We start from the raw sequence: 26,912 nt of genomic DNA on the forward strand, positions 1-26,912 counted from the left end.
TTTTTTTTGAGTCAAGGTCTTGCTGTGTAGTCCAGGCTGGCCTCAAACTCACTATGTAGTCCAGGCTGGCATTGGACTCACAGCAATCCTCATTTTAATCTCCTGAGTGTTGGGATTACAGGCTTGTGCCAAGGGAGGGCTTCCTTGAGGAGGTGACACCTAAGGCCTGGAAGGTGGGAGTAGTTAGCATACTAAGCAGTGGGACCCACCTCCACTATGAGCACCTGTTACATACCAAGCACTAATATTGGGAACGGGGGACACAGTGGTTAATGAGATAACTGGAAACTCCTGCCCTCCCGGAGCTCACATGCTAGAGGGAGAGAGAAACAAGAAAATAATTGTTTACTAGAAAGTGACAAGTGTCATGGAGAAAAGTAGACTGGGATAAGGAGAATCATGATAACCAGGAAGGAGGACTACACGTTTTTGTGTGTGTTGTTGTTTTGTGATAGGGTCTCACTAGGTAGTTCAGACTGACCTTGAACTCACTGTGTGGCCTAGGCTGGCCTTGAACTCACAGAGATCTTCCTTTGAGGCAGAGTCTCACTATGTAGTTCAGGCTGGCCTTGAATTTACTATGTAGCCCAGTCTGGCCTCAAAGTTGCAGCGATCCTCCTGTCTTAGTCTCGCAAGTGCTGGGATTACAGGATGGTGCCACTAGGCCCAGCTTCAGGTGCAGTTTTAAGTAGCAGGGGCAGAGAGGCCTCATGGGGAAGAGCCCTGGAGGAGGGAGCAATCCCTGTGGGTGTGGACACCTAGTCACAGCAGAGGGAGTAGCTGGTGCAAAGGGAAACAGCAAGAGATGACGTTGAGAGTCCTTGGGGCAGGGTGAAGGGCCTTTTTGATGACTGTTAGCACTGGGGTCTTTACTCCAAATGAGGGGACCCCAAGAGGGTTCTGAGGCAAGGAGGAACAGAGTACATGAGAATCTAGAGGTGGGAAGGGTGGGACAGGAACACTGGGCTGCCAGGGTCATGAGGTGAGAGCACGAAGGCAGTGAGGGAGAGGAGCGTTACCTGAAAGCAGGGCCCGCAAGAGGGTTGCGAGCAAGGGTACCTGGGATCATATCCACATTTTCCAGCAATCTCTTAAAGCTGGAAGAATGATACAACTTCTAGGTGGGAGTGTAGTTACACTCTGTAATCAAGACAGCCTTGTATACTATAGGCAGAGATATCTCCCACCAGAACCTCAATTTCCACTTTTGGAACGAGACACTCTTGTCTTTACCAGGTAGACTTTTGGGTGGTTCACTAAAGTTCCCCCTTTGGATAGCCCAGCCCAAGGCCTGGGGAAGAGGGTTATATCCACTTGTGGGTACTTGGGAATTGGGGTGGGGGTAATGGAACATGGCCAGGTGGCTCCGTCTGACCCGAACTTTCTTCCTCTGGACTTGGTGGTCTCAGGCATGAGTTTGACAGCGAGAGGATTCCTGAACTGTCTGGCCCTGCCTTCCTGCAGGACATCCACAGTGTGTCCTCCCTTTGCAAGCTCTACTTCCGAGAGCTGCCAAACCCCTTGCTCACCTATCAGCTCTATGGGAAGTTCAGTGTGAGTAAAGGTGCTGGCAAGGTTGGAGGGTGTGGGGCACATCGGGCCCAGGCCTATCATGGCTGTCCACAATCTCAGGAGGCCATGTCAGTCCCAGGAGAGGAAGAACGCCTGGTGCGAGTCCATGATGTCATCCAGCAGCTGCCCCCGCCACACTACAGGTAAACCGTGAGGGTCAGGGAAGGGCTGGGGGTGGGGTGCCAGAGGAGTGGAGGCTCAGCTTGTCCCTCTCTTCTCCCAACCTCAGGACTTTGGAGTACCTGCTGAGGCACCTGGCCCGCATGGCAAGACACAGTGCCAACACCAGCATGCATGCTCGCAACCTGGCCATCGTCTGGGCACCAAACCTACTACGGTAAGTTAGCAACTCACCAGCCTGCCCCTCTCACTGCCTTCAGTGGTGTAGGCTTCAAGTAACCCACAGCCACCCTGTGACCTGGCTCAACTTATGTTCTCTTGTTCATTCATTCATTTAATACGTATTTATCAAGTACCTTCCATGTACCAGGCCTTAATCTCAGCACTGGGGACACAGTAGTGAGCAAGGCCCTGTCCTGTAGGAGCTCACATTCTCATGAAGGAGATGGACAGTGAACCATCACTAGGAAACACAATTATGTCTGATGCCAAGGAGGAAGATACAAAGCAGGGAAGGGAGGTGCACCAAGTCATGGCAATTTGAAGTTTTTAGAAAGAAGTGCCAAGGAAGGCTTCAGGAAATCTTTCTGTGGCCAGCAGCATTCTATGGCCTACCAGATTTGATCTCTTGTTGTGGAAGGGTTTGTATTCCTCCGGGGGAACGTATAAATAAGTAAAATAAGTGGTAAGGTAGATGGTAGGCATAAGAAGCATGGAAGAAAATAAATAGTAAAAAAAAGAACAGGGGTGCAGGGAAGGAGGTGTGCAACTGTGGACATCCGGGGAGGAGCACACCAAGCAGGGGAAGCAGCGAGTTCAAACAAGAGCCTAGGGTGGTGCCCGCTTTGTTGGAGCTACATGGGGAGGCCTGTGTTTCTGGAACTGAATGAGCCAGTGAGTGGGGAGTTAAGGGAGGAGAAGATGCAGTCAGAGAGTGATAGGGACCAGACAGAGGTTGGCTTATGGTCATAGTGAGGACTTTGCTTTTAACTAGAATGAGGTACAGCCAGGGCAGGGTTGAGGTGCCAGGCCCCTGTCTGCCTCAGAGGTGCCCAGGTTCCCTCTAGCTACAAGCAGAAACACAGTGGGGCAGGGATAGGAAGGAGCAGGAGTGGGAGAGAGGCAACTGTGACATCCATGCAGAAGAAAATGGAGACTGGACCGGTATGTTAGTTAGATTTCTATCACTATAACTGAGATAATTACAAAGATGTGTTTATTTATTGTGGTACTTGGTATCAAATTCAAGGGTGCGCCACCACTGAGCTACATTTCTCACCCTCTTTATTTTTTTATTTGTTATATTTTTGGTTTTCTGAGACGGAGTTTTGCTATGCAGTTCAGGCTGGCCTTGAACTGTGCTGCCCAGGTTGGCCTTGAACTTGCAGCAATCCTCCTACTTCAGCCTCTAATGCTAGATTACAGGCATGTGCCACCACAAGTGGCTTATTTTTCATTTTTGAGATAGTGTCTTACTAAGTTTACAACTTGGAATCCTCCTGCCTCAGCGTCCCGAGCAGCTGAGATCACAGGCCTGAACTACCACGCCTGGCTGAGAAAATGTTTATTTTGAGAGTTTGGGGAGTTTCAGTCCATAATCAGTTGACTGTCACTTTGGACCTGTGCTGAGGCAGCACATCATGGCAGGCGCATATAGCAAAGTAGAAAACACTTGCCTTGTGGCCAAGGGGACAGAGACCAAAGTGAGGGCTAGAGTCCCACAGTGCCTCCAGTGACCTAAAGACCTCTCACTAGGCCCCACCTCTTAAAAGTTCCACCACCTCCTAATAGCAACACCCTGGGGCCGAGCCTTTAGCACATGGTCCTTTTAGGGACATTCAAGATCCAAACTAGCAGCCACAACTAAGGCAATTGAAGGGATGAAGAGTTAAGATTCTGGGTTGATTTTGTAGATGGAACTGACAAGGTTTGCTGACAATTGAATGTGGATATGAAGGAAAGAGGGGTCAAGGGTAATCCTGGTGTTCTTCCTGCGTCACAAGAAATACAATGACTGATGAGGAAGAGGGAGCAGGTTTGGGGTAAGGTTGGCAAACAGATGTGATTTCCAGATGTGATCAATTCTAGAAGGTTAGAGGTATTGAATAGTCAGTCATTTCCTATGTTGCCTACCCAGAAACTGCCAGCCTAAGATCAAGGCTCCTGACCTCCTTCTCCTCCTCCCTTTCAGGTCCATGGAGCTGGAATCAGTGGGGCTGGGGGGCGCGGCAGCCTTCCGGGAGGTCCGTGTGCAGTCAGTGGTGGTGGAATTCCTGCTCACCCATGTGGAGGTCCTGTTCAGTGACACCTTCACCTCTGCTGGTCTTGACCCTTTAGGTATGCCCATCCCACCTTGACATCCTGGCTATTGGTCCCTCGATGTCAGAGTTGCAGTGGGAGGGTAGGTGGGCTCCCAGCCCTATCCCTACCCCAGTGAAGCTGGACCTCCCTCCTGACCCCTTGAGGCCCCTGCCCCGGCCCATCCCTCCCCGCGCCCCCACTCCTTCTCATTTCAGCTCCTACGCTCAGGATCCCCACTTCTTGGCCAGGACGCCGTTCTTCCTTCACCCCTTATAGCTCCTGGGGAAACTTGGGGCCATGGGTCCACCTGGGAGGAGGTGGGAGGTCCCCAGACTTGACCCCATCCTGGCACTGCCCAGACTCCCCGCCCTGTCCCGGACCCCAGCCCAGTCAGGATTCAGCTCGTCGGAGGGCCCTCTGGCCCGAGGTAACTGACCAGAGCCACTGCCCTTGCTGGCTGCTGGGAGCTGCCTCCTCATCAGCTCATTCTGCCTCATCCCTCCTCACCTGCCTGCTCCCCGCATTCCCGCCTGATCTACCCTGGCCCCCTGCCTTGCCAGCCCGGGTGGGCATGCTGCGGGGCCGGGGCTTGGGCTGTGGCGCTTGGCTTTGCCAGTGGCCTTGAGTGGCCCCCAGAGCTGACAGCTGCCCTACTTTTGACCTCCCCAGGCCGCTGCCTCCTCCCCAGGCCCAAGTCCCTTGCGGGCAGCGGCCCCTCTACTCGTCTGCTGACACTGGAAGAAGCCCAGGCTCGCACCCAGGGCCGGCTGGGGACACCCACTGAGGCCACAACCCCCAAGGCTGCAGCCTCACTTGTGGAAAGGTAAGTGGGATGCTGGAGGCGTGGGCAGAGGGAAACCCTAGTTCCTTAGCCTGCTTCCTCTTTCTCATCCTAACTGCAGGAGGAAAAGGGAGAGAGGGGAGAAACAGCGGAAGCCAGGGGGAAGCAGCTGGAAGACATTCTTTGCTCTGGGCAGAGGCCCAAGCATCCCCCGAAAGAAGCCTCTACCCTGGCTGGGGGGCTCCCGCGCCCCACCACAGCCTTCAGGTCAGAGGCCATGCAGTCAGCACGGAAGAGGGTGGTTGTCTGTGACATGTCCTCCTATTGTGTCCTACCTCTCCTTGCAGGCAGCCGACCTGACACAGTCACATTGAGATCTGCCAAGAGCGAAGAGTCTCTGTCATCACAGGCCAGTGGAGCTGGTGAGCACGGGATAGGTCCTATCTGTGTCCAAGTGGAGGTGGGAGGAACTGGGGCCCAGGTTTTTTACCTCCAAACATTGTATTTCAGACTTGAGAGATCTTGGGATTTAAATTTTTTTTTTTTGGTACCGGGGATCAAACTTGGGACCTTGCATTTGTGATTTGTGAGGCAGGCAGTGAAACCACTGAGCTAAATCCCCAGCCTGGGATTTAAAATTTTTAATTTGAATTTTTGCAATGAGTCTTACCTTTGGTCCATTGCATGGTTCTCATTGGTCCATGCAGCATCCTTTAAAATTTTAAAAGTCCTATATTTATTTTTTTGGAAGAAAAATTCTATATCTATTTCTTTGGAAGAAAACAATTTCCTAGACAGACTAGAAGAGCCCCAATACCTCACCTGAGAGCTCCCTCTCCCCAGAGGCATCCTCTACATTTGAAGCTCATCATCCCTTTGCTTGGAAGGTTTTATCACATATAGGTATATGTGTAAATAACATATTTACAGATCATCATAAAAAAGGGAGTTGTGCTGTATGTGGATCTGACTTTCAATCACCACTCATTACAAACTACCATGCATGTTGCTGAGTGTGGCTTAGCCTCATTCCATTGCTTTCCAACCTCTGTGGATCCCATCCTACTCCGACTGGATTTGGGGGCTCCCTGCCAAACTCACACTCTTGGCAGACTGTGCTGCCACACAGCCAGGAGCAGAGCTGCTGTCCTGCAGGGTTTTCTTCATGGTCTTATCACCTGCAAACCTGAACGGCTCTTCCCACAGCCTCTGTGGCCTTCTCTAGGGAAGCACCCCTTTATGTTCTCCCCCTGCCTGCTGATTGAGCTGTACCCTGCTCGCACTAATGTGTGAGTGTGCAGAGTTTGTACCCCGATCCCTAAAGCCCCCTCCCCTTCTTCCAGGCCTCCAGAGGCTACATAGGCTACGGCGACCCCACTCCAGCAGTGATGCATTCCCCGTGGGCCCAGCACCTGCTGGCTCCTGTGAGAGTCTGTCTTCCTCTTCGTCCTCCTCCTCCTCCTCATCTTCTTCTTCTTCATCATCGTCTGAGTCCTCAGCGACTGGCCTGGGGCCACTCTCCGGGTCCCCCTCACACCGCACCTCAGCCTGGCTAGATGATGGGGATGAACTGGATTTCAGCCCACCCCGCTGCCTGGAGGGACTCCGGGGCCTTGACTTTGATCCCCTTACCTTTCGCTGTAGCAGCCCCACCCCAGGGGACCCCGCACCTCCTGCCAGCCCAGCACCCCCAGCCCCTGCCTCTGCCTTCCCACCCAGGGCAACCCCCAAGGCTCCCTCACCCCGTGGACCCAGCAGCCCTGCTTCGTCCACCGCCCTGGACATCTCAGAGCCTCTGGCTGTGTCTGTGCCACCTGCTGTCCTAGAACTGCTGGGGGCTGGAGGAACACCTGCCTCCATCACCCCAACACCAGCTCTCGGCCCTGGCCCAGGCCTGCGTCCCCATCTCATCCCCCTGCTGCTGCACGGATCTGAGGCCCAGCTAAATGACATCTACCAACAAGAGAGCAGCAAGCTGGCACTGCCTGGTCCCCGGGCAACCCAAGCCCAGCATGCTGAGTCCTGCTCAGCCCACCCCACACTCTCACAGACCCTGAAGCTGCCTCAGGACCCAGCTGATCCTCTTCCCATTCCTTTCTGCGTAGGTCCTAGTATGGATTCGCCATTGCGGCCCCCACCCCTGTCCCTCCTACGCCCTGGCGGGGCCCCACCCCCACCCCCCAAGAACCCAGCACGCCTCATGGCCCTGGCACTGGCTGAGCGTGCTCAGCCCACCCCACACTCTCACAGACCCTGAAGCTGCCTCAGGACCCAGCTGATCCTCTTCCCATTCCTTTCTGCGTAGGTCCTAGTATGGATTCGCCATTGCGGCCCCCACCCCTGTCCCTCCTACGCCCTGGCGGGGCCCCACCCCCACCCCCCAAGAACCCAGCACGCCTCATGGCCCTGGCACTGGCTGAGCGCGCTCAGCAGGTGGCCGAGCGACAGAGCCAGCAGGAGCATGCAAGCACCCCGACTGCTCCCCATTCCCCTTTCCACCGCTCACTGTCCCTAGAGGTGGGTGGGGAACCCGTGGGGACTTCAGGAAGTGGGCCACCCCCTCATTCCCTAGCCCACTCTAGTGCCTGGGCCCCAGGACCCCCACCCTACCTACCAAGGCAACAAAGTGATGGGAGCCTGGTGAGGAGCCAGTGGCCTGTGGGAACCTCAAGGAGGGGACTCAGAGGCCCTGCCCAGGTTGGTGCCCAGCTCAGGCCTGGTGGAGGGTGCAGGGATGCCCCAGAAATGGCAGCCCAGTCCCCATGTTCTGTCCCCTCACAGGTTCCTACCCCTGGCATCTTTTCACCAGCCCAACGGGAGTGCCTGCCACCCTTCCTTGGGGTCCCCAAACCAGGCTTGTACCCTCTTGGCCCCCCATCCTTTCAGCCCAGCTCCCCAGCCCAAGTCTGGAGAAATTCCCTGGGCCCCCCTGTACCTCTTGACAGAGGTGACAACCTATACTATGAGATCGGGGCAAGTGAGGGGTCCCCCTACTCGGGCCCCGCTCGGTCCTGGAGTCCCTTTCGCTCCATGCCCCCTGATAGGCTCAGTGCCTCACATGGCATGCTTGGCCAGTCACCACCACTGCACAGGTCGCCTGACTTACTGCTCAGCTACCCACCACCCCCCTCCTGCCTTCCCCCTGACCACCTTGGCTATTCAGCCCCCCAGCACCCTGCCCGGCGCCCTACACGGCCTGAGCCCCTGTATGTCAACCTAGCCCTAGGGCCCAAGGGTCCATCACCTGCCTCTTCCTGCTCCTCTTCCCCTCCTGCCCACCCCAGGAGCCGTTCAGATCCTGGTCCCCCAGCCCCACGCCTCCCCCAGAAGCAGCGGGCCCCCTGGGGCTCCCGTACCCCTCACAGGGTACCAGGACCCTGGGGCCCTCCTGAGCCTCTCCTGCTCTACCGGGGATCCCCACCAGCCTATGGGAGGGGAGGAGAGCATTACCGAGGTTCTTTGTATAGAAATGGGGGTCAGAGGGGAGAGGGGGCTGGTCCCCCACCCCCTTATCCCACTCCTACTTGGTCCCTCCACTCCGAGGGCCAGACCCGAAGCTACTGTTGAGCTGGAGCCAAGAAGGGCATTCTTCCCTTTTGTCCTCACTGGATCTTTGCCTGACCCCATCTCTTGTTTTATATTTTCTTGACCTCCCAACCCCTACTCCAGGTTTCTAACTTTGTAACTTGCTTCTGATGTGGGTTCCTAACCTGAAATCATAATGTCCTACCCTGGGCTAAAGGGCATGTCCATCCCCCCACTGTCCTCCTTCCTGGGGGCCGTTGCACAAAACTAAGGGAGAACTAGACTGATACCCTATCCTCCCTCTCCCTCTGTCCTCCCTCTCCCTCTAGGTGCCCCCAGCCTGTCCTGACCTGTTCATAGGGGGTGGGGGGCTCCTATTCATCTCTCCCCATGTATCTCGCTAAACCATCTGACAAAGTTAATGAATAAAAATGGTGAAAATGTAGTTGCTGGTATCATGCTGGGGCCAGACTCTAAACAAAGAGACAGATGGGTTGCTTTGTCGTTTTCTTTCCTTGGGGCAGGCACTGAGTGAGGAGTCAGGCCCTCCTGGAAGGCTCAAGGGGGCATTATCTGCAGAGAGGGGTCAGGACACCCTAGGAATCTGCACCAGTAGTAGGGCCCAGGCTTGGCTTGTCTTCAAGTTGGCATCTATTTTGCAGCTCTGCCATGATCTCTTCCAGCAGATCCATTCTGGGGAACATGGCGAGGGTAGACCTAGGGTTACCTCATGGATGGGAGAGGGGCAGTGGGTCCCCCCACCTGGGCCCCATCTCACTGCTGCAGGCTGGAGTAGAGATCTCCCCTCATTGGCTCACTGCTGGGTACCTACAGGACAAAAAAGCTGGAGCTGCCACTAGGCGGCCAAGAAGCTAGAATGGGTCTGGGAAGGCGGGATGGGGCAAGGGATGGCCTTGGGGTCCATGGCTTTGTCTGCCCTTGTAGCAGGGTATGGGAAGCCGAATGAATGGGCTGACAGGGCTGGAATCTGGACCAAGAACTTCTTCTCAAACTGCTCCACAGACTGGGTCTGTGAAGCTGAGTCCTGAAGGCTGAAGTACACAGAGGGACTCTGGGGGCAGCAGGGTTAGTCAGGAGTCACAGGTCAGTGAGAGGGCAGTGACTGAGTCCTGATGTCACTGGTCAGAGGAGAGGGAGCCGGGGTCTACTACAGGGCAGGGATGGCAGGGTCACGGGTTAGCAGTGGGCTCGGGGGGTGGGGTTCATACTGCTGATGTGGGCTCTGGGCAGCAGAACAGGTTGACCTTGGTGGTGGGACTGTGGCTAGAGCCAGGGCTGGGACTACGGCTGCTGCCTAGAGTCAAACTGCTGCTTGAGTCCTGGGCTGCACCCCTCTGGACCCTACTGTGACCTGTGACTTCAGGAGTCTCCAGGGCCTGTAGAGCATGATGTCAGAGAGCTGGTGCGGGTTTCTCAGTGCCTTACATCTCTCTTGGTCCCCCACATCCTTCCCCAGCTCCTCCTACCTGGGATGGGATGGGGCCTGGGTGCACAAGCCTGGGCATTGTCTTGGCTCTATGAGCTACTTCATTGTACTTTTGCTCTGAGAGATAGACCCAGACCTAGTTGGAATGGGAGGCCCAGCCCAGCTGGGCCCAGCACCCACCATCACCCTTCTTGCCCCCTAACCTGGTAGGAACCCCTGAGGTACAGGGGTCAATGTAGTACACTTCAGTGGGGAACTGACCTCAGGATCTGAGTCCTATGGAAAGGAGGCTGGGTGTAGGGACACAGGCCCTGCCTGGAGTTTCATGGCTACCCCCACCCCCACTAAACCTGTACCTGGGCCACGGCCTCCCTCAGTAGGTATCGAGTACTCTGCAAGCTGCCCCAGAGGTCGGTAGGCCCTAGACCAAGCCCAGCTCGAACCAGGGCCTGGTAGGGGGTTGGTACCAAGGGATCCAGGGCTGGGCTCTCACCTGCCTCTAGCTTGTCCTTCACCTCAAGCCCCTCTCTCCCAGCCCAGGGCAGCTCTCCTGTGTGGAAGAACCATCACAAGATCCCAGCCAGTGGGCTGCCTTGGCAGGTAGGGTATAGCATCACTCACTGACCAGTGAAGACCTCCTGAGCCAGGATGCAGAAGCTGTAGAGATCTGAGGTGGTGGCAGGTGTGTCACCGTGGATTAGCTCCAGAGGCAGCCATGGGTACAGTTCAGGAGGTGGGGGTAGCCCTATACCTGGGCCTCCCCAGGGGTAGCCCTGCTGCAGCCTGTGGAGCCCAAGGAATTTGGTGATCTGGTAGTTGCTGGGAGGGACATGGGACAGGAACATAGGACAGGCACTCACCTGGGCCTCAGGCAAGGTTGGTTCAGTGGGCGTCCGTGCTCTAGGTTGCCGACCTTAGCTAGGCCAGGCCGGACCAGATGGACAGCATGGGAACTGAGGCTGCCGTGGGCCCTCCCATGGGCCTGCAGGAACAGCAGGGCCTCCAGCACCTGCAGCAGCATGTGGCCAGGCAGCAGGCCTGGCACGGTTCCAGGCCCCTTCTCCTTCCACCTTGGTGGGTGCAGCATCACATGCAGGGAGCCCAGCCACACAGGCTCGAAGAGAAGACATAGCCCTGCCAGGTCTGCTGAGGGGCTCAGTGCCATCAGCGGCAGCAGGTTGGGGTGATGCAAGGTGCTGGGAGGAGAAGAGCTGCCACTCACAGGCAGGTCCTGACCTGCATAGGTTGGGAGCTGTTCCTTTTTTGTCTGTTTGTTTTGGTTTTGGTTTTTTGAGACAGGGTCTCACTATACAGTTCAGGTTGGTCTTGAACTCACTATGGAGCCCAGGCTGGCCTCAAACTCACAGTGATCCTCCTGCCTCAGCCTCCCAAGTGCTGGCCTCATGGAAGTTGTTCTTGGACACAGACCACCCACCATGTGCCAGTAGCAGACACTGTACCAGGCACCAGAGGAAAAACAGACCCAGCAGGGCTAGCGTCTAGCCCATACCCTGTGCATGATACCCCTCCCACCTCCATCTCCTGTCTGGGGCCTACAGGACACAGCATAGAGAACAGTGTATCCATTTTCCAGTGGAAAGTGGGCTCCAGCTGGAGGCTTCATGCTAGGTGCTGGTACAGAGGTGAAGATTCTATCACCATGGCAACTGCCACACTTCCTGGTCTTCTGTTTATGAACTGCTTGAGTCCAGAGAGCAGGCTGAGAGTAGTGGGGGGATCAGGCTGGGCAGGGGGGCTGAGGCAGAGTACCTGCAGTGCTGAAGGTCAGCCAATAGCACGTCAGGACAGGCCCCAGGGGCCTTCAGCTGCCGCCTGCTCACAGGGTGGCCCCTCCACAGGAGGCTGGGTTATGGTGAACAGCAGAGAGGGCAGGTCTAAGAGCTCCTCGGGAGGGGGAGCGGGAGCGGGAGCAGGAGCGGGAGCAGGAGGAGGAATCAGCAAGGGCATGGAAAAGGGGCTCTCACTTGGCCATGAGGGTATGGGAGCTGCTTTCATAGGTGCTGTCAGGCTCGCCCTGGGCTGACAGCAGCTCCTTGGGGTCCACCATAGGCGGGCCCGTTACCAGCCCCAGTGGCTGTAGGCTTCTCAGCTGGGAATGGGGAATGGGACCATGAGGCAGGAAGAACGCAGGTAGTCCCTGTCCTCCCAGCTTTTCCCACTTACCTGACCGAACCCCAAGGCTAGGGGGGTTTGGAGAGATCTCCCAATTTGCTCTGGCCTCGGGGTCCTGGTAAAAGGTGGGCTGAGGCAAAGTCTGGAGCACCTAGGTGTGGTGGATGGGCAGGCCCCGTGGTGAGGCACATTACCTTTCTGCCTGTATCAGTGAAGACAAAGAGCCACACAGGCCGTGCCCAGAGCCGGCGTACAATGGGCCCAGGGCTGCAAAAGGTGCTAACTCCCCGCCATTCAATAGTGCGGACATGTGGGTGCGGCACAGCTGCAACAGCTCCGCTACCTGGACAAGAGCGTGTGGGTGAGGCCCGGTGCAGGTGCTGCCCTGATGCCCTTACCTGCACCTGGGCTACTGCTCACCTCCCGGCTCTGTCTGACACCACCCTGCTCAGCCCAGTCTCGTGGTGTGTGACCCTGCTGGTCATGCAGACACAGGTCACCCCCTGCCTGCAGTAGCTGTGCCATGACCTGGCTGCGGCCTGAGAAGGCCCCGGCATGCACTGGTGTGCTGCCGTTCAGGCAGCGGCTAGGGTGGAATAACGAGGGTGGGGATGGGTTAGGAAAGGAGCGGCAAGGGAACATGGGAAGTGGGAGGGTGGAGAGGTCATGTGAGGGCTTATGGGGCCTTTGTGGTAATGAGAGGATCACCACGAGCTCAGGAAGCACCGGGGAATGAGAAATCCCTGGGGGACAGGAGGGGCTTAGAGGGCAAAGGGGGTCACAGTAACTGGAAGAACTATGAGGAAAAGAGGCCTCTGGGGAAGAAACCAGGTCTCAGGATCTGGGCCCTGGGAGTATGGGGCATTGTGGCCTGTCCACTTACTGGTTGGGGTTGGCACCATTGGCCAGCAAGAGCCGCACGGCACAGCCGTGGCCCAGCAGAGCCGAGAGGAAAAGCCCCGTCTACCCAGCAGAGTTCTCGCCATCGATCTGGACAACTGAGGGATGGCAAGGATTAGGACTGTCCCTTCCCGAAACTTTGGGGGCAGAAGTGCTGGGGGCCACTTGGCAGATATTCCTGCCAATTCCCAGCCTCCACTGGCCCTCTATGACTAAGTGACCACTGAGGTCCTATCTTTCCAGCTGCTGAGGGAGGACTCTGCTTCCAAATCTACTTAAACATGGTGTCCAGAAATCACCACCAAGCCTACAAAGTCGGAACAAGGAGTGACATCCGCCTGCCGTGCAAATATCCAGCCTCTTTCCAGAGGTGTCAAAATCACACAAAGACACCCAGACCAGGAGGAAGAGGACTCCAGGGAGCCTTGTACACTGGGACAGCAGATTCCACCCAACTTTAACTGGACCTGACATATAGGTCCCACCTGGCTGGCTTCCAAATCTTCAAGTAAAGCAAACTCTGGATTTCATCAGGAAATCTCTCATTTATTTTGAAGACCGCATCTCAGGGCTAAAGCCATAGCAGCCTTCTTTGCACTTCACCTCCATGCCTGTGCCAATCCCCTCCCCACACCATCTGGATGGGGACCCCTCACCCCAGCCACTCATCCTCTGCCCCAAACCCTGTATCTCTGCCCTCAATCCTTCCCAAGTTCCTCTTCCTCCAGGCCCTGCCCCACCTGTGTCCTTCGCAGACATGGCTAAGAATCATGCACTTAATCATTGCCGCAGAATCCATCCAAATGTGGACCCAGCAGAATCTGAATACCACCCTCACTGCATCACATCTACTCAGTAGCCCACCAGGGCATCCTAACTGGTTTCCCATGCTCATCATGCACTATGAATACTCCGACTTAAAATACAAGTCATTTTGCCAGGTGTGGTGGCGCTTGCCTGTAATCCCAGCACTCGGAGGCTGAGGCAGGAGGATCACTGTGAGTTCGAGACCAGCCTGGGTCACATAGTGAGTTCCAAGTCACTCTCAACTACAACTCTGTCTCAAAAAAACAAACAAACAAAAAATACAAGTCATTTCAAGGATGAGGTAATCTTATAAAAATTGTTCCAAACCAAGAAAGATAGAAAAAAGAGCATAAGGCTCATTTTATGGGGGTAGTATGACCTTAATTTCAAAACCAGACGAGAGTTTCCAGAAGCAGAAAATATTCCATTCATGACCATATATACAAAAACCTAAATAAAGTTTCACTTATTTCCAGAAAGCAACGAGGACCAATACAAGAAAATCTAGCCAGGCATGGTGGCACATGCCTGTAATCCCAGCAGAACAGAACAACTATCACTGTAATAAAATACATTTATGGAAGAATGGAAAAATCATGTTTAACTCAGTTTATATAGAAAAAGAAAATGATAAAAAAAATTTTTTTGTAGTACCAGGGATTGATTTCGGGACCTTGAGCTTGCAAGGCAGGCTTGGTGTCACTGAGCTAAAGCCACAGCCCTTGTTTGTTTTTTTGAGACAAGGTCTCGATATGTATTTCAGGCTGACCTTGAGCTCACTATGTAGCCCAGGCTGGCCTTGAACTTGTGGCAATCCTTCTGCCTTAGCTTCCTGAGTGCTGGGATTTCAGGTGTGTGCCACTACACTCAACAAAATTTAATACCTATTTATAGTTAGGAAGAAAAAAAGGCAGACAACTCTGATGGAAGCTCCTTTATCTTATAAAAATTACAAACCAGAAACCAATAGCACACATCATACTTAATACAAAAATACTAAGGCATCTTTTAATTATCAAGAACAAGGAAAAAGACGTTCACCACCAACATGGTGTGGGAATTCTGGCCAATAGTTTAAGACAAGAAAAAAAATACAGTTTAAATATTTAGGTGTTAAGACCAAATCTTCACTATCTTCAGATCAAAAAAAAGAACTAAAATAATTCACAACTATGAATTGAGTTCAAAAAGTAGCTAAACTCACAATCAATTTACTAATGAAATCGGAAACTCTCAATGTTCATTGTGGGGTTAATTTCCTCTTTGCAATGCCAATGTCTTCCCATCACAGAACAAAATCTGAAGCTCTTTACTGTTGGACCAGCTATTTCTTTGGCATCAATCCTCTCCCTGAGTTCTGTCCTACTCACACACATGCCCAATTCATTTTGACCTCAGGCCATTTGCACAGGCCATTCCAGCTACAAAGAGTCTCTTTCCTAGCTTTTTTCATAACTGGCTTTTACATAGTAGGACTTCATTATTGCTCATTTGAAAAGTCATCCTGCCTGGGGCATCTTATCCCCATCCCTCATCCCACCCCCCAAACAGATTTTATTTCTATGTTCCAGAGGTCACAGTCATTCTTAGGTCCCCATCTTGGGCTGCAGAGCTTTGCGCACAGTGGGTCCTGAATACATAATTGTTGGCCAGCTATCTGAAACTTCATCCTCCATACTGCTGCCACAAGTGCTCCAACAACCAACCCCTCACCTCTCCGCAGAAGCCTGGCCAGGCTCCAGCTTGGGCCCCCTGCCACAGCCAGGCGATGCAGACGGCTCAACTGGGCATCTAGCTCCTGGACAGAGCCCAGCTCCACAGGGAGGTCAGAAGGCAGGGAGGGCATCTGCAGGCTCAGCTCCTGGGGAGGTCAGCTAGGGAGTCTCATGAGGGCAGGAGGAGACAAAAGCCAGGGGTTCTGGGAGCAATAGACAGAACTGGCTAGTGCGGGCGGGGCGGGCTGGAGCAGAAAGGGATTCCGGGTGTCCAATGGAGGGAAAGCGTCCGAATAAGGGTTGGGTTACAAAGGGTGGAGCTCTATACCCGAAGATCCGGGCTCTCAGCAAGTCTGAGAACTGAAGGTAATCTAAGGAAAGTGGAACTGGGGAAAATGTCTTAGGGCTGGGGAAGGGCCTACCCGGGTAGTAAAGGAGCTGCAAGGACAAGGAGGGAGTCTGAAGGCTTGGGAGTTAGCTGGATTTTACTGGTTGCAGAAGCAGGACCTACTGACCTGAGGTGGTTGGTCTGCGGGGTGTGAGAGAGTGTGCTAGGGTGAGACCTGCGGGCAGAGGGCGAGAGCTGGGTCCCTAGGTGGAGTGAACTCCATAGGCTGAGGAAGAGAGTAGGGAAGGGAGGGGTCTATGGGTTGGGGAAAGCTTCGCTAAAAGGTGGGGTTTCCGGGAGGCTGAGACAGGAGGATGGCAAGTGAGAGCCCAGCCTAGGCAATTTAGCGACATAGTGAAGTTGTCTCAAAACAAACAAACACAAACAAATGAATTAAAAGGGCTGGGATGTAGCTTAGTGCGAAGGCCCTGGGTTCAATCCCCTGGGGACGGTGGGGGTTAAGCAGGGGAGTGGGAGTCGGGACTTCAGAAGGGGTAGGCAGGGTGGGAGGGCGGAGCCTCGGACTGGAGGATGGTATGTGGTGAAGAGCTGAGGATCCTGAAAGCTCTAAAAAGCTTTAGGCCTGGAGTCCCACTCAGGTGGCGTTGTACCTACCGTTGGGCAGGATAGGGCTACTGGGGTACTACCACGTGACCCTGATGCACCAATGGCTGGGCGGGAATCCTAGGCGCATGAGCACCAGCGGCCTCCTGGTTTGCGCTGTCATTTCCCTCGCCAGAGAGGTGCCTAGGGTGCTGGGATGACCGGAAGAAGAAACAGGGCTGTCTGTGCCAGTTTTCAGCTGTGTTCTGGGCGCTTCTCCTTTGTTGCCTTAGCTCTAGGACTTTTTGGGAGGCAGTGGGCTCTTTCTGACCCCTGTGCAGATTCTTGCCTGTCTTCTCTTACTCCTCACTCACTGCCATTGACTGGTTTCTGCCTCTGTCCCTGCCTCTCCCTTAAGCCCCGCACTAAAGAACCCCGCAGGACACCTCCCCCGTAGATGGCCGCTGGGGTCTGTCACACCCACCAGTTCTCACAATGGCCTCAGAATCTCCCTCAGACACTTCTCCCGGGTCCTCTTCACGGATTTGACCCTGCAGGCCCTCTTTGTAAGCCAGAACCCTGAACCTTGTGCTGGCCATGTCCTTCCCATAGGACCCATCAGTCCTATGGCCCATGCTCTCAGCACCCCCACACACCCCCACACCCTCCAGACTCCCTGCCTTGTCCTAATCTGGGCTCCCAGCCTGTCTCCAGTCCGTCCTCCGCATGGCAGCCATAGGGATCTTCTCTTGACCTTCTCTTCCTCTGCCTGAAACCCTCTTGACTCCCCAGTGGCCTTGGGACACAACCCTCACCCTGCCATTTGGCATCTGAGACTGCATCCTCTGGTCCTGCGCATCCCTCCATCCCTGCCACTCCCCAGTCTGGGTCCCACTGCTCCGTTTTTTGCACGTGCCCTTGCCTTTGAACGTTCCTCTCACTCTGCATGCTGCTTCTTATGAATTCTTGAGGATACTCTTTTATCACCCCAGGCTGGGTCAGGTACCACTTCCCGCCTTCTATACCCCTGGATTTCCCCGTCATATCCCTGACCACTCTGGGTTGTCACTGTCTGAGGAGTGACACTGTCAGAGCCCCTAGACTGTGTGCTCTGTGGGGTAGGGTGAGGGTGTCTTTGTCACTCTTGAGTCCCCAGCCTTATTCAGCTCAGAACCTAGCTCAGAAAGGGATTTGTCTGATGCTGATTACTGGGCCTGTAGCCTTGGACCGGCCTTTTGTCTCCAGTCTCTCGGTGTCTTGCTTTTCACCTGTGCTCTTCTTTTGGGGAGCCACTGAGATGAAGAAAGTTCCTGTGTCGGTCATGGATCAGGCACATCCCAGACTGAGCTGGCTCAGAGTCCGGAAGAGGCTTCGTTAGTCCTCCAGCTATGCCCTTGAGCTGTATGCCGTGGCCATCTAAAGATCTCACCTGAGCGACAGAACCCCCGACTCAGGCTGGATGAAGCCAATATGAGTCCTTCTCCCAGGAAGCAGCTGCAGTTAGTTCAAAAGAGCAGGCTGGGCAGTAACTTTATTGACCACATGACCCTGGAAGTACTAAGAGCGGACCCTTGGGCTTCACCCCAGCAGCCTGCACCGCAGTTCTTGGCTGAGCAGCGACCGTTCCCTTCGTGCACCCTGTAACACGCTGCGGTTCTCCTGAGCCCTCCGGATCAGGTAGGGGATCACCTCCTCCAGGGAGCCGTAGGGAATGGACTTGTACACTGCATAGCCAGCTTGCCCTGGGGAGGAGAATGTTGGAAGGGTATGGGCTCAAGCTTGGGGAGAGGCACCCTGCAGGTGGGTGGGGTCTCTAGACAGCCTGCAATAGAGATTTCCAAATTTTGGACACAATTTCTCATTGAAAAAAATGAAAAACCCAGGAGCAAACATTTAAAAGAAATTATATTAAAAAAAAATTTTTTTTGCAGTACTGTAGGTTGAACCCGGGGCCTTATTCTGTTTTTCACTTTGAGTCAGGGTCTCACTAAGTCACTAAGTTCCCCAGGCTGAGCTGGAACCTGTGATCCTTCTGCCTCAGCCTGCCAGAGTGCTAGGATTACAAGTATGTGCCTTACATCTAATAAGAAATCTTTTTAAAGTTATTAAAATGCTGCCAAGACAGCAAGGAACTTACTAATCCAAGAATTAAGAGAAAGTGAGGGGAAGCTGAGGCAGGAAAGATGGCAAGTTTGAATCCAGCCCAGGCAACTTACCAAGATCCTGTCTCAAAATCAAAATATACCCAGGCAGAGCATGGAAGAAAACAGAAAAAAATGCATCTGTGAGGGGTCATAGACATGGACCAATATGCAGCCAATATTTGCAGCACTGGAATATTTCCAGCTATGAATTTAGGGTAAAGTGGATTTGTAGCCCTTAACACCTGATAAGAAGAAACGTAAATCTTATTGTCTCACGCTCTGGGGACAGCACAATCAGGATCTCAAAGCACACAGGAAACACAACACCATGATCAAGAACCAGCAAAAACAACAGACAGCAGATACAGTGATACCTTGCCAGAGCCACAGATAACACAGATTAGGAAGGTGCTGGAGAATAGGATCCTGGCCAGGCATTGGGTGGGAATAGCAGAGGGGCTCTGATGGGGAGGGAATGAGGGTTGGGGTGAGGGGTGGGAGTTGGGGATGAGTAGAGTGCACCATTCACATACCCAGTGCCAAGGAGACATGGTCACACATGCCCAGAAGTTGTCCAAAACAGACAGGACCATCCAGAGGAATGCCCAGCTCCCACATACTGTGGAAAAGGCCACAACATCAGTCCAGACCGTGGCTTGATCTAAAGCAGCAAGTCAGCCATCACACAGCTGTATGGCTGTCACAATAATTTGAATATTGACACCTGGTCGGGCACTCCGTATGCAGGGGTCCCGAATGCACAGATTCAACCAACCACAGATCAAAAGTACTTGAAAAAAATTATGTCTGTATGAACATATGGGTGCTTTCTTATCATTATTCCTTAAACAATAGAGTATAACAACTATTTATGCAGTGCTTACATTGTATTAGATATTATAAGTAATCTTGAGATGATTTAAAGTATTCCGGAGGATGTGTTTAGGCTATATGCAAATGCTATATGCTATTTTATATAAGGGGTTTGAGCATCTGAGGCCTTTGTGTTTTTTTGTTTGTTTGTTTTTTGTTTTGGTACCGGGGATCGAACGCGGGACCTTATGCTTGTGAGGCAGGTGGCGGAGCTACCACTGAGCTAAATCCCTGGCCTGAAGAATTTGTATCTGTAGATTTTGATCTCCATGGGTGCAGGGAGTGTCCTGGAACCAGTTCTCCAGGATAATGAGAGATGAGTGTCGTTCTGAACTCAGTGATCTGTGTCTTGTATCTAGCTGTCCCCGCAAAGCCTCATGCAGTCATAGGTGGGGCTTGCAGAGGTGGCTGGATCTGGAGCGTGTGATGCTGGGATCAAGGATGTGATTAATTCACGGTGCAATGCTAGGGTGTGAGTGCTGTCCACCCTAAAGGTGGGTAGCTTGGATAAGATATAAGGGACAGGGACAGGGTCCTCACTTGTCACTTGTTGCCTCTGGTCGCTTTGCTTGCTAGTTTGCTGACTTCCGCCTGCCATACACTGTTTCTCCTCTGCGATGCCCCTCTGCCTGCCACCCTGCCTTGGAGCCAACAAACTATGAACTGAAACCTCTACAGACTATGAGCCAAAATAAACCTTTCCTCCTTTAACTTTGGGTGTCTGGTATTTTGTCTCAGAAATGGGAAAAGTAACTAAGACAGTAGTAAAGAAACCCTCTTGAGTTTCCCTGAAGACCCTGAGTTCTGACCAATTTTTGGACCCTCAGACTTCCCCTTCCCTGTCTCCATGCCTTGTCCAGCTGGGGCCTACAGGGCCTACAGGCATAGCAGGGGTAAAATATTTTCAATATCATCCCCAAATACCTTACTGGAGCTCTTCTTGTCCCATAGTCATTACCCTCTGCCTGTCCCTGCCACATGAGCAAAGGACAGGAAGGGAGGGGCCTTCTTGAGGGTGCCTCGCTCCCAGTCCCCACCTCATACCGCTTGGTTGCCTGGTGCACAGACTCCTCATTGTGGGAAGCCACCATGAGCTGGTACATGGGGCCGTGATGGGACACATGGTTCAGCATCAACTCCAGACAGCGGCTATAACTGAAGGGACATGCCACAGTCAGCTCAGGACTCCTGTCCTTGGAAAGATGAGATGTTCCCAAGAGTGGGGTCTCCGGAGCCATGTGTGCTGGCTCTGAAGGACATCGTCCTCTGAGCCACTGTCCTCTTTGGTAACCCTGTGAATCTACCTGACAGCACTACTGCGAGGACAGAGTGAGGTGATGGTGCGTATAAAGTCTCTGACACAATGGCAGCGTCACAGCAAAGGGTCACATCGCATGCACAAGATGACATTTACCCAAGGTTCATCCCTGCAGCATTTTCTACAGCGCATGAGTAGCAGTAACCCAGATGTCCAGAAGGAGGGATCTGGCTACATGAACTGGCACACAGAGGCACCAGGGATGAGGGATTGGCACAAAGAGCGGGCAGAGGGCCCAAGAGGGAGCTGTTTTTTGCTGGGGGAACCTGGGAGAGGGAGTGAAGTGTGGATACACCCGGAATGCTCAGCACAGAGCTTCATGGTGGGCAGCGAGCTCTAAGGAGAGGTTGCATGGTGTTATTATTTCTCCCGAGGCCAACCTGACCCTCTCCTACCTCTGACTGGTGGCCTCGTAGTCGTGTTGAGTGGGATCCTTTGTCCCTTGGAGCTGAGCCATCATTCTCTCCTTCTCCAGATATGCGCCTCGTACCAACTTCACCCCAAAGGCCAGACCTGCTCTGTGTGCAAACTCAGCGTCTCGCCTCAGCCGCTCATGCGTGTCCTGCAGGGGCAAGGTGGTTCTTCGCATGGGCAGAGGCCAGGGGCCTGCCACATCCTCTAGAGACCCCACCCACCTGCAGGTAGGCCTGGTAAGTGTTCCACACCCAGGGCCCGCCTTCCCTCGGGGTGTTCCAGCGCAGGGCCAGGGCGGCCACCAGCAGAGAGAGCGCGGGGTTGATGAAGGTGTACTCTGCATCCACCAGGAGCCGCACGTGCTGGGCACGGGCGTGCTGAGGGCGAGACTCAGTGTCAGGGCCCAGGGCAGCCAGGTCGGGCAGGAGCCAGACCGTGACAGAGGTGTTACCTGTGCCACCCGGTGCAAGCGGCTCAGGGAGGCCTGGAGGTGCTGGTTCTGCTTAGCATCGAGGAAGGAGACCTGGAGGCTCTGAGGGGTAGCAGGAGAGGCAAAAGAGGTTCGGGACTGCTGGACCCTTCCTGGGTATAAATCTCCTCCCCACCACCAGGACAAGAAGAAAAGTTAGAGATTGTGGGGAAAAATAACAATATCAAATAGATGTGTGTGTGTGTGCGCGCCCGCATGTGCTCATGCATGTGTGTGTGTGTGTGTGTGTGTGTGTGTGTGGTCCTGGAGTTTGAACCCAGGGCCTTTGTACTGAGTCACATCCCTAGCCCCTTAAAATTTTTCCTTTCTGAAAATTTGAGGCAGGGTCTTGTTAAGTTGCTAAGTTGCCTGGGCGGGGCTGGAACTTGCAATCTTCCCTCCTCAGCCTCCTAGATCAAATAGATACTATTTACTCAGGTATAATACAGTGGTTAGGAGACTGACCAGGCCGAGTTTGAATCCTGGCTCAACCACTTACTGTGTGACCTTGAGCAAGTCATAATACTTCTCTGGAGCTTAGTGTCCTCCCCTGTGAATTGAAGATGATCCATATCTACTGCCTGGAGTTGTGCCTGTAGCACAGTCCTTGGTCACCACCATCAGCGATGTAGTGTTCATAATTGCACGTGCTATGCTGTTATATGACTGGCAGCACAGTAGGTTTGTTCACACGCCTCACTAGCACACAAGTAACACATTACACTACGACTTCACCACAGTTCCACTGTCACTAGGTGACAGGCATCTTTCAGCTCTGTTATAATCTTACGAGGCCTCCGTCAAATATGTGATCCATCATTGACTGAAGCTTCCTCGTATAGCTTATGATTGTATTTAAATGTATCTCATCCAGGCCCAAGGACTCCACTCCCCTGAGGTCCTTACGTGTCCTGAGTCCATGGCTTCTGCCAGCCTCTCAGGTCTCAGCTCTGAGGAGGACCCTGACCTTCTGGTCCATGAGGTCAGCTCTTTCTGAAATGGGATAGTGGGTGAGGTGATGAAGGGATCTGATGCGCAGCCTCATCCCCAGGCCCCAGCCTTGCCTGTCCCTTACACAGAGTCGTGTGCTGGTCAGTGCTGTCACCCTCAGCTGCATGAGGCTGTTCCCAGCTGGTCCAGAGGTCTCCACGAGGCCTCGTGACAGGTCCACGCACCGCATCATGGTGTTGAGGTTGTCCTCATACCAGGACTCTCTGCCAGCCCGCAGGGATCAGGGCCTGGGCCTGGGAAGCCCCTTCCTGCCATCCTCCCAACTCCCCTGGTCCCGGCTCTCTACTCACCCAGTCTTGGGGGCCGAGTCAGGTTCCTCCTCAATGGGCACTGCCACGAGGGGTCGCAGGCCAAAGCCTTGGAGCTGCCGGACACAGGTCTTCACCTCCTCTGTGGTCTCCCCGGCCACAAACTGCCCATACATGGATGCTCGGAGGATTGCCCCAGAGAGCCGAGAGCCCAGGAGTCGCCGAGACCAGGCCTGGAGCTGGGTGACAGGGAGCAAGGACTCAGTGCCAGGCCCAGGCAGCACCCAGGCCAGTCCCAAGGGGCACTGCTCACCGCCAGCCCATGGGTGACCAGAGGGGGCCAGGCACACAGCCGTAGCACCAGCAAAGCTCGTGCCAGTTCTGCTGTGCTCTTGAGGTGGAAGGCAGAGCCATCAAAATGCAGGGGCTGCCAGTTCCCCGTGGGAGGCCCAGCCTGGGAACAGAGCGCTCGGCAGGTCCGCAGCATTACGAGTTGCCCCCCGCCTCCAGCCTTCCAGGGGAAGGGGCTTCGGAACTGCAAGTGGGCCGGGTGCCCCTTTCCCAGTCAGGGGGCAGTAACTGATTAACTGGACAAGTCTTTAGGATCATAACTGCCCCTTGGGGGCAGTTAATTATTAACAATGGGGACAGAGTTCAGAGTAACGGTAACAGGAAAGGCAACCCCCAGAAGCAGCCCCCAGCAACCTTCACCATAAAGGGCTGCAGTTACAGTGCCTACTAATGTGCCAGCGGCTGCATTTACTAGGGGGCAAGGGACTCTGGAATCAAGGCAGCTTGGCTTTGTGATCTTGGGTAAGCAATTGACCTGTCTTGTTGCAATTGCATCATATTTCATTGAGAAATGGGTCAGTGTTATTAAATAATTTTTAAAAACACAAATAACCTATAACCCAGCTGTTCTATGCTAAGTATATATCCTAGAGAACTTGAACTGTGGTATCAGGGAAAACAGAGAGAAAAAGAATTTTCATAATAGTTCTAAATAGCAACAACCCAGATTCCCTATCAAAAGAGAATGGATAGATTCATTTTGGTTTATCCATACAATGGAATATTATACAATAATAAAAAAGAATGGACCACTGTTACAATCGCATGGCCAAATAGGTCCCAGGGATCAAACTCAGGACCTTGTGCTTAAGAGGCAGGAGCAGCACCACTGAGCTAAATCCCTGACCTGGCCAAATCTTATACGCACAGTACTGAGTAAGAGAAGCTATGTGCCAAATAGGGGGTGGTGTTTCTGATCAATGAATATGAAAACAGGGAAAACGAGTATAATAAACTTTAAAGACAAAACTAAAAGAAGGGAAACAAGGAAATGATTACTGCAAATGTTAGAGAGATGTGTTCCTCTGTAGGTGGACAGAGTTGTGTAATGGGAGAGGCATATGAGGGTTTCTGTATTCTTTTTTAAAATTTTTGTTCTATTTTCTCAACATGAATGATGATTCAGTTGTCCACATTATGAGTTTGTTTTAGGGACTTGGGTTTTGGTGTTTCTTTTTTCACTTTAACAAACTTCTGTTTTATTTGTTTTAGGGACCATACACAGGGCTTCACAGTGGCTAGGCAAGTAAGTTCTCTACCACTGAATTACATCCCCGGCACCATTAAATGTATTTTTTTTTCTTCTGGTACCAGGGATCGAACTCAGTAACTTGCACTTGTGAGACAAGTGCCCTGCCACTGAGCTAAATTCCCAGCCATTATAAGTATTTTTAAAAGCCATAATCTTCATTTCATACATTTCTGAATATGCAGTGTGTTTCACAATAAAAGTAAAAATTTACTTTGGTAGTGTCAGTCTCTTGGTGTTGGATATTGGGCTCCAGTTAATGAATGTACACACCCGGTATTCAAGTGTGCAGGAAGTACCGACTGTGGGCATAAAGCACTGTGTGCCTACAGTAGCAATGAGGCCTGTCTCCCTGATGTGCCACCCTCCACAACTGTGCCTGGAGATCTAGCCCCATGACTACCTTAGGTTCAATAATTTGCTAGATGGACTCAAAAGAACTAAAACAGCGGACATATTCATGATCGTGGTGCATGACAGTGAAATCTACAGATTCAAACTAGCAAAGGAGGAAGTGGCAAGGGTTGAGGAGACACCAGAGCAAACTTCTAGTGGCCCATTCCCAGTGGAGTCCAGAGGCCTGAAGCAGGAGGATCACGAATTCGAGGTCAGCCTGGACAACACAACAAGCCCTCGTCTCAAAAACAAAGCAAACAAGCAAACAAAAAAGTGAGAACATTCTTCACGCCCACAGCACCAAGACAATATCAGTAATTCCTTAGTACCTTATTACCTTACCCATGTTCAAATTTCTCTGAAATGGCTTTGGTGTGTGTGCACATGCTAGGGACGGAACCCAGGGCCTCATACATGCTAAGCACACACTGTACCACTGAGCTCCGCCTACACCTCAAAAGGACTTTTATAGCTGGATTTTTAAAATCAAAGTCAATTTGGATTCTTGCTTTGCATTTGGTTGTTATATTTCTTTAATCTTTAAAAAAGTCCTCCTTACTTATTTAAAAGTTATGTTTGTACTTTTACTTTCTCAGGCTTTGTCACTATTAAAAAATTATGTCTGCTTTTTAAACCATTTTTGTGAGTATGTGTTTGTGATACATAATAATTATATTCATCTTCAGGAATTGGTACATATACAAATTGCATCTTAATCATTTTTATCCACCACCCCTTCCCCAGGTCCCTGACTTGCAGAATGTCCCAAATTTGCCTGGTTATGTCCTTGTGATGTTATGCAGTGTGCTGCTTTACCCTCTGTAATGCCCATAAACTAGATTGTTGGTCTAGAGCCATAATTTGTTCGGCCAATCTCCACTGGTGTCCTCTGGGTCACCTTCAGAGTCCTAAGGCCTGGTCTCCTATTGGGCTTTCCAGGCTCCTGGGCAGCTCTGCTGAGACGACTCCAGTAGACAAGGGGAGGGGCTAGGGTCAAAGTCCTCACAGAGTCACCATTGTGGGTTTACAGGCCTGGTCTCCTATTGGGCTTTCCAGGCTCCTGGGCAGCTCTGCTGAGACCGACTCCAGTAGACAAGGGGAGGGGCTAGGGTCAAAGTCCTCACAGAGTCACCATTGTGGGTTTGGGGATCTTTGGAAGACACAGAAAGAGGAAAGAAGCCAGAAGCAAAATAGACCATTAGCGTTTTCCGAGGGACCTTAAACACTCATTATGAAGTGTTGATTTTACCCTGAGGACACTAGGGAGCCAACACAGAAAGAGGAAAGAAGCCAGAAGCAAAATAGACCATTAGCATTCTCCGAGGGACCTTAAACACTCATTATGAAGTGTTGATTTTACCCTGAGGACACTAGGGAGCCACGGAGGATTCTAGGCAGGGAGTCTTAGATTCAGGCTCTAGAAAGATCCCTGTGACTATTAAGTGTAGAGTAGATTGGAGAGGGAGACTGAGACTGCCAGTCTAGGGAGGAAGTTAAAGCAGAGCCAGGATGGTCAAGTAGGAGGTTGAACTAGGGATAAACAGGAGGCCATGTAAATGGGACAAATCCCTAACATTCAAACTCCAAGATCCAAAGGTGACAGGTATGGAGATGTTGGTCCAGGACAGCATCTGAGGGGCCCAGTCCCTTCACTCTAACCCCAGAATCATTCCCATGAGAATTCCAGTTTCTAGGGAATCAAGCACAGAGATTCTGGCCAAGTAAGGGGGTCAGAAACACCCACTTATGGCCACCCCCAGATTTCTCCTTGCAATCTCTAAATTCTGCTTTCCTGGTGTTATTGCTTAGATTTGTTTCTAAAAACTACAGTCTGCAGATACAGGCAGCGCTTAGTACGTCCTGAATAGCTATTTGTTGAGTGAATGAAAGAAACAAAGGTTGATGTCTCAGCCCTTTGACACCTTCAGACCAACAATGCCCCACTTCCTGTCTGAGCCTCAGTGTATGACTCCGTTAGCAGAGCACCCATCTCAGGGGAACCCCATCCCTGCTCCCCACTGCTTGAGGACAACAGATTCCTTCAAATGCTCTGCAAGGCTTAACATCATGTCTTCCCTTGGTTGCACCACGAGCTCACCTGGGGAGTGATTACTTGAGTTCTGTTTTATTTTATTTTTTAAAATGATCATGCAATTAAAAAAAAAAAAACAACTTTCCCTTCAGTGCACAGTTCTGTGAATTTTAAC

The 26,912-nt window shown here is 52.5% G+C and overlaps 3 protein-coding genes across 6 annotated transcripts in view; 1 reads left to right on the plus strand and 2 right to left on the minus strand.

The window, feature by feature from the left end:
- Positions 1-8,687, plus strand: part of Arhgap33 (Rho GTPase activating protein 33) — a 14,057-nt gene extending 5,370 nt beyond the window's left edge. Inside the window, exons 13-21 of the mRNA XM_033765745.1 lie at positions 1,410-1,554; positions 1,633-1,715; positions 1,802-1,909; positions 3,884-4,029; positions 4,663-4,816; positions 4,896-5,041; positions 5,122-5,196; positions 6,118-6,793; positions 7,087-8,687. Of these exons, the coding sequence (XP_033621636.1) occupies positions 1,410-1,554; positions 1,633-1,715; positions 1,802-1,909; positions 3,884-4,029; positions 4,663-4,816; positions 4,896-5,041; positions 5,122-5,196; positions 6,118-6,793; positions 7,087-8,341 (2,788 nt within the window). The 3' untranslated portion in view covers positions 8,342-8,687. The remainder of the gene's footprint in view (positions 1-1,409; positions 1,555-1,632; positions 1,716-1,801; positions 1,910-3,883; positions 4,030-4,662; positions 4,817-4,895; positions 5,042-5,121; positions 5,197-6,117; positions 6,794-7,086) is intronic.
- A 77-nt stretch (positions 8,688-8,764) lies between these two features.
- On the minus strand, positions 8,765-13,009 carry LOC104867491 (inactive serine/threonine-protein kinase TEX14). 3 transcript variants are annotated; one of them, XM_010631853.1, is made up of 10 exons: positions 12,300-13,009; positions 12,074-12,222; positions 11,931-11,994; positions 11,732-11,856; positions 11,517-11,609; positions 10,607-10,942; positions 10,372-10,529; positions 10,240-10,296; positions 9,078-9,127; positions 8,967-8,992 (listed from the first exon to the last, which is right to left on the minus strand). In XM_010631853.1, exons 1-9 carry the CDS (start codon positions 12,519-12,521, stop codon positions 9,114-9,116), a joined length of 1,218 nt encoding a protein of 405 aa, XP_010630155.1. In that variant the 5' UTR covers positions 12,522-13,009; the 3' UTR covers positions 8,967-8,992; positions 9,078-9,113. The 3 variants fall into 3 exon arrangements, with proteins under 3 accessions (XP_010630153.1, XP_010630154.1, XP_010630155.1); XM_010631851.2 differs by lacking the exons at positions 9,078-9,127; positions 10,240-10,296 and having other exon boundaries at positions 8,765-8,992; XM_010631852.2 differs by lacking the exons at positions 9,078-9,127; positions 10,240-10,296 and having other exon boundaries at positions 8,765-8,992; positions 10,368-10,529.
- Positions 13,010-16,069: 3,060 nt separating this feature from the next.
- On the minus strand, positions 16,070-23,302 carry Prodh2 (proline dehydrogenase 2). Of its 2 annotated transcripts, XR_781776.2 has the most exons (11): positions 23,023-23,302; positions 22,752-22,948; positions 22,526-22,664; positions 22,357-22,443; positions 21,433-21,513; positions 21,203-21,358; positions 20,963-21,129; positions 20,294-20,404; positions 18,910-18,995; positions 17,501-17,974; positions 16,070-16,444 (listed from the first exon to the last, which is right to left on the minus strand). XR_781776.2 is itself a non-coding variant. In XM_010631857.2 (10 exons), exons 1-10 carry the CDS (start codon positions 23,194-23,196, stop codon positions 17,811-17,813), a joined length of 1,362 nt encoding a protein of 453 aa, XP_010630159.1. In that variant the 5' UTR covers positions 23,197-23,302; the 3' UTR covers positions 16,070-17,810. The 2 variants fall into 2 exon arrangements, 1 of the variants encoding a protein (XP_010630159.1); XM_010631857.2 differs by having other exon boundaries at positions 16,070-17,974.
- Positions 23,303-26,912: the final 3,610 nt, after the last annotated feature.

This window comes from Fukomys damarensis, unplaced genomic scaffold, assembly GCF_012274545.1.
Source record: "Fukomys damarensis isolate Sample0158 unplaced genomic scaffold, DMR_v1.0_HiC HiC_scaffold_19, whole genome shotgun sequence".
NCBI lineage: Eukaryota > Metazoa > Chordata > Mammalia > Rodentia > Bathyergidae > Fukomys > Fukomys damarensis.

What these genes read in the sequence shown, in the direction of transcription:
- LOC104867491 (XM_010631851.2), bottom strand. Translation starts at nt 12,521, where the DNA reads ATGTTCCCTTGCCGCTCCTTTCCTAACCCATCCCCACCCTCGTTATTC. An exon ending in GCTGACCTTCAGCACTGCAG is followed by an intron (nt 10,943 to 11,516) that starts GTACTCTGCCTC and finishes TTCTCCTCCCAG; the next exon opens with CACCTTGCATCACCCCAACC. An exon ending in CAACCTTGCCTGAGGCCCAG is followed by an intron (nt 10,530 to 10,606) that starts GTGAGTGCCTGT and finishes TGGGCTCCACAG; the next exon opens with GCTGCAGCAGGGCTACCCCT.
- Prodh2 (XM_010631857.2), bottom strand. Translation starts at nt 23,196, where the DNA reads ATGCTGCGGACCTGCCGAGCGCTCTGTTCCCAGGCTGGGCCTCCCACG. An exon ending in TGGTCACCCATGGGCTGGCG is followed by an intron (nt 22,949 to 23,022) that starts GTGAGCAGTGCC and finishes CCTGTCACCCAG; the next exon opens with CTCCAGGCCTGGTCTCGGCG. An exon ending in GACTCGGCCCCCAAGACTGG is followed by an intron (nt 22,665 to 22,751) that starts GTGAGTAGAGAG and finishes GCGGGCTGGCAG; the next exon opens with AGAGTCCTGGTATGAGGACA.